At 30.0% G+C, this 13,772-nt stretch overlaps 5 protein-coding genes across 5 annotated transcripts; 2 read left to right on the forward strand and 3 right to left on the reverse strand.

The window, feature by feature from the left end:
• Positions 1-628: 628 nt before the first annotated feature.
• Hsp67Bc (Heat shock gene 67Bc) lies at positions 629-1,362 on the forward strand. The gene has a single exon (XM_065505855.1). The coding sequence runs from the start codon at positions 769-771 to the stop codon at positions 1,360-1,362; it is 594 nt and encodes a 197-aa protein (XP_065361927.1). The 5' UTR covers positions 629-768.
• Positions 1,363-1,911: 549 nt separating this feature from the next.
• LOC135953855 (uncharacterized) lies at positions 1,912-3,925 on the reverse strand. The gene is made up of 2 exons (XM_065503868.1): positions 3,909-3,925; positions 1,912-3,821 (listed from the first exon to the last, which is right to left on the reverse strand). The coding sequence occupies exon 2, from the start codon at positions 3,814-3,816 to the stop codon at positions 3,088-3,090; it is 729 nt and encodes a 242-aa protein (XP_065359940.1). The 5' UTR covers positions 3,817-3,821; positions 3,909-3,925; the 3' UTR covers positions 1,912-3,087.
• An 866-nt stretch (positions 3,926-4,791) lies between these two features.
• TfIIEbeta (transcription factor IIEbeta) lies at positions 4,792-6,047 on the reverse strand. Its single transcript, XM_065503528.1, has 4 exons — positions 5,892-6,047; positions 5,563-5,827; positions 5,206-5,496; positions 4,792-5,143 (listed from the first exon to the last, which is right to left on the reverse strand). The coding sequence occupies exons 1-4, from the start codon at positions 5,951-5,953 to the stop codon at positions 4,886-4,888; spliced, it is 876 nt and encodes a 291-aa protein (XP_065359600.1). The 5' UTR covers positions 5,954-6,047; the 3' UTR covers positions 4,792-4,885.
• A 793-nt stretch (positions 6,048-6,840) lies between these two features.
• On the reverse strand, positions 6,841-8,839 carry LOC135954175 (transmembrane protein 50B). Its single transcript, XM_065504250.1, has 4 exons — positions 8,681-8,839; positions 8,488-8,622; positions 8,300-8,429; positions 6,841-7,178 (listed from the first exon to the last, which is right to left on the reverse strand). The coding sequence occupies exons 1-4, from the start codon at positions 8,762-8,764 to the stop codon at positions 7,069-7,071; spliced, it is 459 nt and encodes a 152-aa protein (XP_065360322.1). The 5' UTR covers positions 8,765-8,839; the 3' UTR covers positions 6,841-7,068.
• Positions 8,840-10,238: 1,399 nt separating this feature from the next.
• On the forward strand, positions 10,239-11,623 carry LOC135953686 (nucleolin). Its single transcript, XM_065503656.1, has one exon. It carries the CDS (start codon positions 10,329-10,331, stop codon positions 11,595-11,597), a length of 1,269 nt encoding a protein of 422 aa, XP_065359728.1. The 5' UTR covers positions 10,239-10,328; the 3' UTR covers positions 11,598-11,623.
• Positions 11,624-13,772: the final 2,149 nt, after the last annotated feature.

The following is a 13,772-nucleotide window of genomic DNA, read 5'->3' on the forward strand; positions in this document are numbered from 1 at the left end:
AAGAACTCATACATCATGGGGCTAGGATTTTCAGGCATTTATTTTTAAAAATAAGAAAAACAAGAAATACAAAATAGATAAACGCGAGTTCTTTTTGAATTTATGAATAACTGCATGAGTATCCTAATCCAGATTATAAAAAATAAGCCCTTAAATATATACAGATTTTAAAAAAAAAATTAAATAGTCCTTTATATAGAGAAACAACAAGAGCGGAAACTAGAAAAAAACTCAAACCAAAATTTTACTCAAAATAATCACACATACGAGTTCTGTTTTTGTTTTCACATTATTTTATTTACTAATACATTCTCACCACTTAGGTTTTTGACAACTGAGTTAGGTCTTTGATAGCAGAGTTTCCGCTCTATGTATATTTCTCTATGGACCATAGAGAAATAAATGTCATTTATTTAAAAAAAAACTGCCATACAATTTTGAAAATTATGTATATATAGCTTATGTCTTTTGTATTGTTAACTGGGTTAATAATCATATCTTTTAACTGCAATATGCAAGCTAGAAAAAAACCAAACACAAATACAGGTCGTATATACTATATAGGTATAGACAAATTTTCCTATATAACCCACAAATATTACAAAATGTATTCATTAGTCTTTTGACATCAAACAACAACATAACGAGCAAGTCTAACCAAAAATACATAAAATACCCATTTTTACAAGGGAAGTTTAGTCTACCAAATACATACACACAGCCAAGGAAGAAAATTTTAAATTGTGCAAAAAAGAAAATCTTTAAAAAATGGCCAATTTACCATTTGTATTAAATTTCGATCCACATCCTTTTTATAATCCGGACATATTTCCAAATAATGTCTATCGTCGTTTGCATACGAGACATCATCATCCCATTGATATGCATACAATGGGTTTGATTACGGCACTGGCTCCACACATCCGCCAGTTGGAGGCGAATGGTAAGTCGAAGGAAGACCTGGCACATGTACCAATAAAAGGTCTTAACAAAGACAAAGATCACGATTTTGCCATACACATTGATGTGGGACTCTTTGAGCCCGAGGAATTAAATGTGAAAATCGTGAACGACCATTTAATCATTGAGGGTAAGCACGAGGAACGCGAGGCCGATGACATAGGTTTTGTTTCTCGACACTTTGTACGTCGTTATGAGCTGCCCAAGGGTCACAACCCCGATGCTATTGTCTGTAAACTGTCCTCGGATGGGGTATTGAGCGTAATGCTACCCAAGTCAAATGAAGAGCCAAAAGAGCGTATTATACCCATACAGCAGACGGGTCCGAATGATTTGTTTCTAAAGAACAAGAAGGAAAATGGCGAAAAGGATAAAACTAAGAATGGTGAAGAAAAACAGTAAACAGGGAATCGATAAAGCTCATGCATAAATTTGTTATGCACTTTAAAAGAAAAAATCAATTAAAGTATTCTCGCAGTTACATTTAGCACAGTGTTTTTGATAGTTATGTAAAATTAATATAAAATATTTAACATACATACATTAATTCGATTTTCAAAAGGATAATTTGATTATCTAACAAGGAACGAAATAAGATAAATTTTTCACAAGACAAAAATATTTAGTCAGACCCTTATTTCTTTAACAAAGGAAAGGGGAAATGAGATAATTCATGTCAAAACGGGCTGACGAAATTAAAAAAAAAACCTAAATTTCACTATTAAAAAGTACAATAAGAATGGAAATAAGATATTTTTTAAAACATATAAACAAATATATGTACATACATACACACATGCAAATACATTTATCTTAACAGGAAATAATACAAACATTCTTGTCTTCCCCTATGGCTAAATATTTTTAAACAATAACAATGTTAAAAGAAACACTGTTCTAAATGTAAATGTATTATTATACTAGAATTGAAATAATTTTGTTTAAATTAATATTAATATCTACACGTCTGCATTTCAAAAATGGTGCACTTAATTATATTTTCTTTATTCGGAACGTAATTTAAGACTAAATTTTATAGATGTAATCTCATTGTTTATTATTAAAACTTAAGACTCCATTTTATAAATGTATGAAAACAAATATCTATGAAATATTATAACTCAAATGTCGACCATATACATAATAAATTCATTTTGAATAAAATTTTACTAATTCATATATAACTACATTTTAACTTAAATCTGCATTCCATATATTCATAAATATTAAAATTGTAAAAGATTAATAATCATAAAAAAAACAAATAAATACATAATTATGCTCGCTATAAAAACAAATATTTTAAATGTTCTTTTACAATTTTTAACTTCCTATCATGTACTATATACATTATGGTGGCCCTTATAATGGACTTTTTGCGAATTTTGGTTCTCCCAAGGTCTAAAATGATACTGCATCCAAATACTGTAATCGTATAACGTTTAGCGATAATGGTACTTATCGCTGTGGTTGCCGAGTTGAGTCCCGGGTCATTCCGGTAACGGTATTTTAATGATAACGATAATTTCGGCGAGAATTAATTGATTAATTAATTTCAAACATTAAAAATAAGTAGATTGTAGATTACAATGGACTCTATTATTGAAATTATACTTTTTATTTTCATAATTTAAAATTATTTTTAGAATAGCGGTAACGGTATTAGTGGTAACGCAATTTACATTTATATTGGTAATGGTAATTGCAGTTATATCGGTAACGGTAGCTTAGCGGTAATAATAGCTGCTAACCTTGTTTTTTTTTTTGGTTTAAAAATTTTGTTCAAATACGAAGACTCCTTAAAATTCACTGTGATTATTCACACTTTTTTGGTGTCCACATAATTTTCAAAAATTTGTGATATTATAAATCGTTATTTAATGTTGTGTAATTAATAATACAAATGAATTTATAAAAAATAAAAACATCCTGTATAAAAACGCGTTTTTTTTAGTCTAACAAAATTTCAAAACTTATGCGAGACACTGTATATATGATTTTAGTTTAACAGTGAAATTTAACTTACAAATTAAAAACTGATATTAGAGGATAAATAAGAATAGTATAATTGAATTACATATTTTTATTTTTTAATTTTAAGACTGATAATAAAACAAATAATATTTGTTACATATTTTGCATTTGCAAAAATTCTCTCATTTTCCGTTCACGGTCTTCCATTTTTTTTCGCTGTATCTCTAACATTTCAGCACGCATATTTTGTAATTCCTTCTTGGAATTAGCATTTTTAATATTACTCACTTGCTGGATATTACTACTAGTTTTTTGAAGTTTTGGCAAGATTTTTATATAATTTTCAGATTTTTTCTGAACCAATGTAGCGTTATCAACAACAGTCTTTTGAGATTTTAACACTTCGTTAAACTCAGTTTGTTTCGAATTAGTGTCAGATTTTGAAGTCGAGCTGTTCATTGTAACTTGGTCTTGTTCAATAACATAGTTGTTCACCTGTTGTTCATTGGTTATTATTTCATTATTTATATTTGATACTTTTGAATTATCATGTACATTTTTAGTCGGACTTTCCTGTTGCGCCATTTTTGCAAGAATCTGCAATAGTTCCCTATGTCTACGTTCGCGATTTTGTTCTCGTATGTCATTGATTTCCAATAACGTATTTCTAATTGTTTCACCGAGTGCGTGTAAAGCACTAGAAGTTGTTGTTTGCCTTTGATGAAGTGTATGGTTTTCCATTATATCACAGATATCCATACCATCAGCAACATTATCATCATCCTCGCTGGTAACCAGCTCCTGTGCCACCGCTGCCAACACCCTTTTGCGTTTGGCCGAAGTAGGAAGTTCTTCAAAATTTTGCAAAGTATTATTGCTCATTATGTCTTAAAATGCAGAAATTTATATACAGTTAGTTATTAATAATGTTAATACTATTGTATGTGAATTGTATTGTTCAAAATAAATTGTACCTGATTTGTGTCAGTTTTCCTCTTGTTTTTGTTTTTTTTTTTTGTTTATTTACGTTTTGTTATTGTATTTTTGCCAGCTGTTTTTAATACATTATGTATAACAACTCTGTTTCTTAATAAGTGTTGATAATAAAAAAAGAAAAATTTGCACAAATAGCGGTTTTATTTGGTTAATTTAATTTTGTAATATTGTATACAAATGTAGAAAGGCCCTAATTCGCATTTTTTCGAAATTGATTTTTTTAGTGATTAAAATACATTTCACACAAATATATGTACCTCGTCACAAAAATTGAATGCAATAGTATCAGGAAAAATAAACTAGACTTAATGTAATGCACAATTTCCCACTACAATTGAATCATCGCTTTGGATCAACCCGAGTATTACTCGGCCAAAGATTGTCAATTCAGCGTTAGCTGTATTAACACGTAAACAGTCCAAGGCAGTGACTGAGGATTACCACACAAGCCCGCTTTTTTACAAAAATATAAATCTTTTAAAAGGGTGTTTTTTAATAACCTGTGGACTCCATGAAACAAAATTCCTATAAATCGCTTTCAGAGTCCACAGACAAACATGTGGGCTCGAACAGCCCACATACGGGCTGTGGACTCCGGACTGTTAACGTGTTAATCGCAAGTTTTTTACCCAGAAAACAACTAAATAACAACCATCAAAAACCGTTAATTTGAAATTGATAAATAGGAGCAATGCACAATTACAACCTAGTAGTTCCGGTAAAGTGTCCCGAACTAGTGATTTTTATTTTTGTAATTTTTTCACTTAATATAATATCATTTAATATATAAGAACAAATCCTCTGATTACAAATAGCAAAAAAAATAATTCAGTTTTTTATTATTTTATATACAGCCAACATAATTTCTTTATTGTTTTTAATAAATTTCAGTCATAAATTTGCGATGGAATTTACGGACATATTATGATTGGACAGCAATATGATTAAATCTAACTTATGTGGGATTAACACCTTTCAGTGTCAATGTATTATCTTCATATATCTCCAAAACATCAGCCAAATGTTCGTTGTCTCTGGGTTTTTTGAATTGACGTTTTTTGTTGGCAATCTTTTTGCGTTTGGGTACCGGCTTTTTAGGACCATGATCTTGCATAGAACGTATACCTTGTTTTTCCAAATACTCATCAATTTTCGCATCATCCATAGCATCTACAGTTGCTGAACGCCAAAGTTTTTGAAATTCTTCGTCAACCTATATAAATAAAGATGCATGCTTAATTTTCTCTCAATTAATACAATTGATGTTAGACTTACAGCAAAATTAGCGGTACGATCATTGTAGAATAAAATTTTCTTTTTGTCTATTGGCCTAACAATAAATATAATTTCCGATGCTCGGTTCTTTAAAACCTTTTCGCAGTGAGGCAGGGATTCTTGTACATCTTCCATAAGAATGCCACCCAAACCCTTAAGATCGTGCTGTTTTAGTAAACGCAGCAAACTTTTGCCATCTTTAATTTTATACACTGGCTTGAAGCTAAAACGCATACCATCCATAGTAGCTTCTACTTTGGGATTATTCATGAGAGCCTCGGTTCCCAACCACTTGTTAAGGAAAAAAAAAAACAAATATACTGTTTTGATGAAATATATACTTTGGCTCAAACTTACATTTTTAACCGATTGTCCTACATCTAGTTGATTTGTTTCATCCAAAATTTCCTCCAACGTTAAAGGATGGTCATCGCCATCCTGATGTCTTGTACGCATATGTTTCACAATTTTAGCTAAAACACCAAATCTGTACTGCGAACTTCCTGACATTGTTTTATATGTATTCGAGTCCAACTTTGGTGCCGTAGGTGGACGCATTTTCTTTTTGGCGTCATCTTTTGGTGGCGCAGACACTGTTTCAACTTTGGCCTTTTTTTCCACACTATAAATATGAAATTACATTACGATTAATAGCTGATGCATTCATTGAATAAAGATATACATACGTTGGCGTGGCCATGGCCCGTTTTTTGAACGCTTCGCGCTCCCTTAACAAAGCTGGATCCATTATTATTGTTTATTAATAACTATTTATTTTATTATTTAAATATTTTTCTTTTTTTTGATATAATTTTTAACAAATTTGTTTGGATAAATGTCTTTTGACAAACATAAAAAAATAATCATATGGTGTTGTTTTGACATTGTTTTTAGGGGAACAAAATGAAAATGAACTAAAACAATTTAAGAGTTACCAAGCTTCATAATTAATACGTTTAACCCACAAGAGACCGCATGTAGAAGATAAAATGTATTGTTTATAACAGCCTAATACCACATTTACACCTGACTCTAAATATCAAGTAGAACAAACTAGTTAGAGTGTTATATTCGGATGTGCAGAATTTTTTTATTATTTACGATTTTTACATATTGTCTGTCCGAAATTACGCGTTGTGTACATCGTTGGAAATGCCTTTCATTTGATATCCACATTGTCTATTAACACGACTTTGTAATCGAGATATACGTAAAAATAAAAATTTGGATAGACGAAGTTTTCATATCTTCTTATATCTCAGCCATTTGTGTGGCGATTGTTCCGATTTAAAATAACTAATCAAGGTTGTAAGTTATTTGTGGGCATCGTAAAGTTGATTTCAAGACACAGACGGACATCGCAAAATAGCCTAATATTCATAAATCCTGATCGCGATCCAAATATCACAATATATATTGTACGTGTAGCATTGTCCATAGAAAATTATACATAGAGACGAGACACTCCGATTTGTCAAAAAAAAATACAACAAATCATGTCTGATGTTGCAAGAGTTAGGTTTTTGACAATTACTTCTCGCCTCTATGTTACGCAATGGTACCGTTATTTTAGAGTATCATAAAATGTTGTTCAAGCTAAAATTTTGTTGTTCTTTTTTACTTTACGACATTAAATGGTTTCTTTAAATATTTTTAATACTTCTAGGGGATTATCAATTATAATGAGATTACATTCATATTAATTTTGTTGTTTTTTTATTATAAAATCCTATGCATACAAGAAATTTTTAATTAACGCATTATACATTTATACCAATTACATTAGACTTTTTGCAAAATGTTAGTTATGTTGTTTCGTTTAAAGAAATCATTACGATATATGAATTTCTATTGCATTTGTATTTACTCAGCCCAAATTTCTTCATCACGTCCAAATTTATAGGTGAGACTGGCAAATAATATCAGAAAATTTTGCATAAGCAAAGCCACACCTAAACTGGAGTCCTTTTTAGCTAAAAAAGAATCAAAAAAAAAAACATTAATTAAAATATTATGAAAGAAATATGTAACTTAGGCCTTGAATACAAAGTATTACATGAATGCACGAATAAAATAAATTACATCCCTTAACTATCAATTTCTATCCAAGATGGAGTAATTTTTTACGAATGATGAATATTTATTATTTTCAAGGATGGCTACCGATTCGAAACGGTAACTCTAATTTGTATTATTTCGGTATCGGTATTTTGGCTTATTTCTGTAACGATAGCTGCTATTTCAGTAATGGTATTTTATTACTACATATCTGTATTTTCGGTCTGAATTAAATTTATAATGCCAAATCGGAGTCGAAAGCCTTAGCCGCTAGTACTTTTTAAAATAATTTTATATAAATAAATAAATTTATAATAGAATTTAGAGATATTAAAAATAAGCTGGCATAGCTGAAATTCTAAGGTGGCATTTACACTTTGATTTAAAGTCATGAATGAATAAAATAAATTACATCTCTTAACTAACAATTTCTATCCATGATGGAGTAATTTTTTACGAATGATGAATATTTATTATTTTCAAGGTTGGCTACCGATTCGAAACGGTAAATCTAATTTGTATTATTTCGGTATCGGTATTTTGGCTTATTTCTGTAACGATCTGTATTTTCGGCCGGAATTAAATTTATAATGCCAAATCGGAGTCGAAAGCCTTATCCGCTAGTACTTTTTAAAATAGTTTTATATAAATAAATAAATTTATAATAGAATTTAGAGCTATTAAAAATAAGCTGGCATAGATGAAATTCTAACTCTAAACCCTATCATAGAAATAAAAATTTCTACTCTCATAATTTAAAATTATTTATAGAATAACGGTATCGGTATTTACGATTACATATATAGGTAACTGCATTTTAACGGAAACGGTAGTTGCTATTATTTCGGTAACGATAGCTCATCGATAGGGGTATTCGATTTAAAACGGTATTTTAGGAGTAACGTTAGCTAACCTTGATTATTTTACAATAACCAACATACAAAATGTTTTTGATGTGGTGATGTATTTTTTAAGATGTTTAAAATGTATTTCAAAGTAAACCTAAAACATTTTTAATCCCTTGATCGTAACTTACGGTTGTTAATGAAGTCATCAATCATTACCCAAACTGCAGCAATAATGGAAGCAAAACCCATAACAAAACCTATTAAAAGCCAAATTTTAGCAATCCTTGCACCGGATTCAGACGTGTTATCCTCAGATATCTATTGAGTGAAAATATATGTAAATAAATTTGTGCATTTTTAAAATATCCAAACTTACATGCGAATTCTTTACTGTGTTAACCATAAAGAAACTTAACGTACCAAAGACTCCAATAAACACTTGGCCCGTGGTAATTTGAGCTTTTTCACCGACTGTCATAGCTCCAATCAATGTCCACCATCCTGCAAAGAACTATATATACAATTTTTTAACATAAACACAATTGTTTTTATAATGATTCTTCAAGTACCAATAATCCAGCAATTAGGGAGGCATTTTTGTTACGGGCTGTCTCCGATGTGAACCAGTATTTTATATTTTCCAATATACCCATTTTTAATAGTAAATATCAACACAAATTTTACAAATTCGCAAATTTTTCCTTTTTTCTCTTTGTTGTTGACTAATGTGTCAAAAGGTGTTACCATATATTTACAATTTATTTTATGGAACGAAATGAATATGAAATTAATTTTTTTATTGGTTAGAGCATAGTTGCCAGATATATTTAGTATTGTCAAATTTGTGGGGTCAAGATTGGTTTGAACACTACCTGAATCGAGGATTAATTCAAAAGTTAAACCCAGGTGCCATCAGAAGCACAGCTGATTATAAAAAAAGTACGCATAAATGTCTAACTACACATATACAAAAATATTCGCCCGAACGCATTTATGTCAAACACCATATGTAAAAAATAAGTGAAAATTCGCCTGTATTTACTTCAATTCGCCATTGCTGTCACCAAGACGAATTTATACAAGGTAGAGTCCAAGGCGTATTTAACAAGGTGACAGCAGTGGCGAATTGAAATAAATACAGGCGAATTCACTTATTTTTTATATATAGAGTTTGACATACGGACGTACGGGCGAATATTTTTTATATATGTAGTTTGACATTTGTGCGTGCTATTTCTATAATCAGCTGTGCTGCCGATGGCACCTTATTAAATGCACCTTGGTGGAGCCAGTCAATCAGCTGATTACTATTTTTTCGCTTGTTTGGTTTTAACACCTGTCAAAGCTTGTTTTTATACTTCAATATCTACATATTCTAAGCTAATTAACAAAATATTTATATTTTGCATAAATAAGTAAAGCCCTCACTATTGAATTATCTACACTATATTTAGTTTTAATACATATTTGTTTAATTTTTAATTTCTGTTTTTTGACATTTATTAAGACCATTTGTTGTTTTTGTAGAACTACCACCACCTTGTACAAACCAAAGTAAATTAATAAAGTAGACTCAGTAGAACAGCTGACTATTTTTTTTACTTTGGTCTGAACTGTCAATTCACTTGTGGTTGTTGTGGCGAAAAATACAACAAGCCCAAAAGCAAAAACAACAACAGGCAACTTTGACAGCTCAGACCTTAAACCAAAAACAAAATTGCTTGTGGTTTTTGTAAATGTTGTATTTGTTGTAGTACTGTCGCTACTTTATTAATTTACTTTGGTACAAACTATTAAAAAAAAATACGGAAACAGGCTACTGTTTTCTCACACATTGAGAAACGATAGAATTTTTCGTTTCACACTACACGTAAGAAATTTTATGACGCGAGAAATACATGCATAAACGTGATACTGAATACCATCACCAATGGCATTGCCAATGAAATATTTTATTTTTATTTTGAAATACCCTTTAAAACACGATTCTTATTGGATTTTAAGAATTTTAATCGACACAAATATGCGGTATAAAACATTCGCTAACAAAGAAATCGCCAATTTGGCAATACTGAAAATTAGAGATGACACTCCAAAATCGAATCAACTGTCAGAAATTCTCAAACTATTGAAAACAACACGTGCGAAGGAATTGTGCATTTTGTTAATTAAAATAATAGTTTATTTAATACAGAAAAACTTAAAAAAATAACAAAAATGAAGCGTAAAAATGTAAATGTAGTACCAACAAATGTGTCCGAAGAAGAGTCTTCAGATGATGAGCAACAAATAACAGATGACGATTTAGAAATGGATGGTGATGAGGAAGAAAGTGTAATTGATAATGATGAAGAAGCTGAAGATAGTGACAACGAGGCTTTAGATGCCAGTGCCACAGATTCCGATGAGGATGGAAGTGATGTTGAGTCAGATACTAATGAGGATCAAGAGGAAGTCGTACCACAAAAATCAAAAAGCGAAAAGGTTAAAGAAGAGATATTGCAAAGATACGAACAAAGACATGGTAAACAATTATACATACGCTTTCCTCACAAAGTTCCTGAAACACAGGAAGCTTTAGATGAGAAGGTTAAAGAACTAACACCCTTAGTAGTGAAAGTACACAAGCCTCGTCAAAGGCATGTACGGTTTTGCTTAGTCGATTTTGCCACTAATGAAGATCGTGATGCTGCTTTAAATGATCTTAACAAATCCATTAAAGAAGGTACTTTGGAGAAATATGTTGTAAAAATACCACGCACAGAAAGCTCAGATTTTGTAAGTGAATTGGCCGAACGTAAAATAAAATCTATTGAAAATAAGAAAGCTAAACTTCGTTTGAAAAAGGCCAGCAAAAAGTCTTTGAAAGAGAATAATTTCACATCCACTGTTATAGTTCTAAATCTGCCGAAAACGGCATCACTTTTACAGGTACGTGAACTATTTAAAAATGCTGTCGACATAAATATTAAGCCGGGCAAAGGCAAAATTAATAAAGACAAGTGTATAGCTGCTATTACATTGCCCACTACTATGGATGCTAGGAATACTATTAAGAAGAAGTTATCTTTGGAAGGCAATCAATTGATTATTAGGTTCGATAATCAAAAGTCAAAGAAAAAACGGAAGTCTGATAAAACGAAAAACATTGGAAATAAAAAAGATGAGCAAATTAAGGAAGAATCGGAACGAAAATTAGAAACATCTTCTAATACTACAAAAGATGAAAGTGTAACGGAAAATGAAACAGTAAAAAAAATTAATACCAATAAAGGTAAGAAAGGTAAAAAAAACACTGTTGAAAATAAGCAAACTAAGGAAGAATCAGAGCCTAAACAAAAGAAACCAAAATTAGAAACACCTTCTAATGCTACAAAAGATGAAATTGTAACGAAAAATGAAGCAGTAAAGAAAATTAATAACAACAAAAGTAAGAAAGGTAAAAAAAATACTGTTCAAAATAAGCTAAAAGTAGCAACAAAATAAATATATTGGCATAACAAAAAAAGAAATTAGTTTTATTTTATTATTACAAATATGTATATATTAATTTAGCATAATTATGTTAGGAATTCATTTATATACTAAATTTACTACAATCGTAAATATTTCCTTAAATAATTATATCTAAAATGTTAGACATATCGTCGTCCTAAAATTATCTTCACAAAATAAAAAAACAAGTAAGAGAGCTATATTCGTCTGTGCCGAATCTTATATACCCACCAAATTATATTTCAAAATACAAATTTTAAATATTTTTAGGTAAACAAAATTTCTTTTTTTTCCAAAGTTGCTTTTTTAATTTTTTGGAAAATTTTTTTTTCGAATTGTTATTAAATTTTTTGAAATTTAAAAAAAATTTTGTTTTTTAAATTTTTTTTTTGGTGAAAAAAAATTCGGGTTAAATTTTATTCCGCTTTTGACTGATTGTAGGGCCAACTTACTATGGTCTTTTAACGTCGTTGCAAAGGTCTTTGAAATATCTATCATTAGATATCCATATTGTCTATATTAATGACTTAGTAATCCAGATAATGTCGGTTTTGGATCATATTTGCTGCTGATACCTTTTTTCTTGTCGGTATGGTTCAGTGACCTTACATGATACAGTGATATTATATGTGGTTCCTTGAATGTAGTATTGTTTTGAGTATTATTTGCATTGATATTGTGATAAACTTTGGTGTATACATTATTGCTGGTGGTCTTTTTCTATATCAGGAGAAGGTATGGAGATATAGTGGATATGTATGCAGAGTGACAGAATCAAAAGTGATATCATTAAATTTCATGATCATTGTTTTGTTACATTGTTGATACTGTCTTCTACTTCATTCACTATTGTGATGGATTAAATCTCACTGTTTCTCTTATCCTTGACTAAATAATATGTATTATTCTGAGTTTTTTTATGACTGACTTTACTAGGATTTGCTATTTGATGAGGCAGTCTTTGTATACTGTCACTATATCTTGGATATGCTTTATCTACTATGCTCTCTATGAACTAGGTGTTCTGTTTCTGATTCACTGATCTATTATTTATTTCCATTCCTGAAACGTTTCCAGAGATTCTCTGGTTTATCTATATCTTCGACTACTCTTGCTTATCTATTATATGTCATTTTGATTGCTGTTTGATACTGTTGATTTAAATAACTTTTATTAACTATAATCGTTTTTGTAATATTTATGGCATCGTTGGTAATGGTTGTTGAGTTTTAATGTTTGGCATATGAGTATTAGAATGTTGTCTTATAATTGTATATTGAAATTTTGTAGAATTACTTAATTCTGGCCGAGGTGGTTTGGCTAATATGTGTGGTCATTAATTTGCGATAGTGAGATAGATTTTGTTTACTGTAAATGTTTCTTGGAGGAGAATACTTAGTATATGGTATTATTGTTGGAGTAATCCTTAATCATTTTATTCGATATATGAGCTGTTGGTTTTGTTGATTGTATTTGAATATATTGTCATCATATGTATGACTGCTTCTTTTACTCACATATGTCCCTTAAATATGTTCACGGGATGCATTTTGTAGCTGTTGTTGATCTTAACGAATTTGGTAGTTATTTCTGTGACCTGCATTGTAATAACATTTATATTTAAACAAAAAAAACCCTTTTATTTTTCCATTTTTTCTCTTTTTCTTGCTGATCTAAATTATATTATGTACAATTTAATTGTCCTATATGTTTTTTTATTATTTATGTGTGTTTATATGTATACACATACAGTGGTGGCCACCAATTTAAGACAAATACTTGAATTTTTTTCATCAACTGAATTTTAAGGGTATGAAATTTATTATTAATATTTCTAGTTTCTGAAAAATGTTTGGAAAAATCGGTAAAACATATGTATATGGACAAAGATATGTGGAAATACATTGACCCACCTCAGCGAACATCCGCTGTTAATAACATGATATGAGCGAAACTAATGGAACTAAAAATACGAAATTTGGTCGGAATATTTTATAATAATAAAAATATAATGATATAAATGTGGAAAATATGTTTATTTAAAAAAAAAATTTTTTTGGTCAAGTTGTAGAAAAATTTTATGTGTTCGTGGTGAATATGTATGAATTGACACAGTCGAATAAAACACACTTGTGTGTTAAAACAGTCCTCATGCATACATATTTG

The sequence above is a fragment of the Calliphora vicina genome, chromosome 3, assembly GCF_958450345.1.
Source record: "Calliphora vicina chromosome 3, idCalVici1.1, whole genome shotgun sequence".
NCBI classification, from domain to species: Eukaryota; Metazoa; Arthropoda; class Insecta; order Diptera; family Calliphoridae; genus Calliphora; species Calliphora vicina.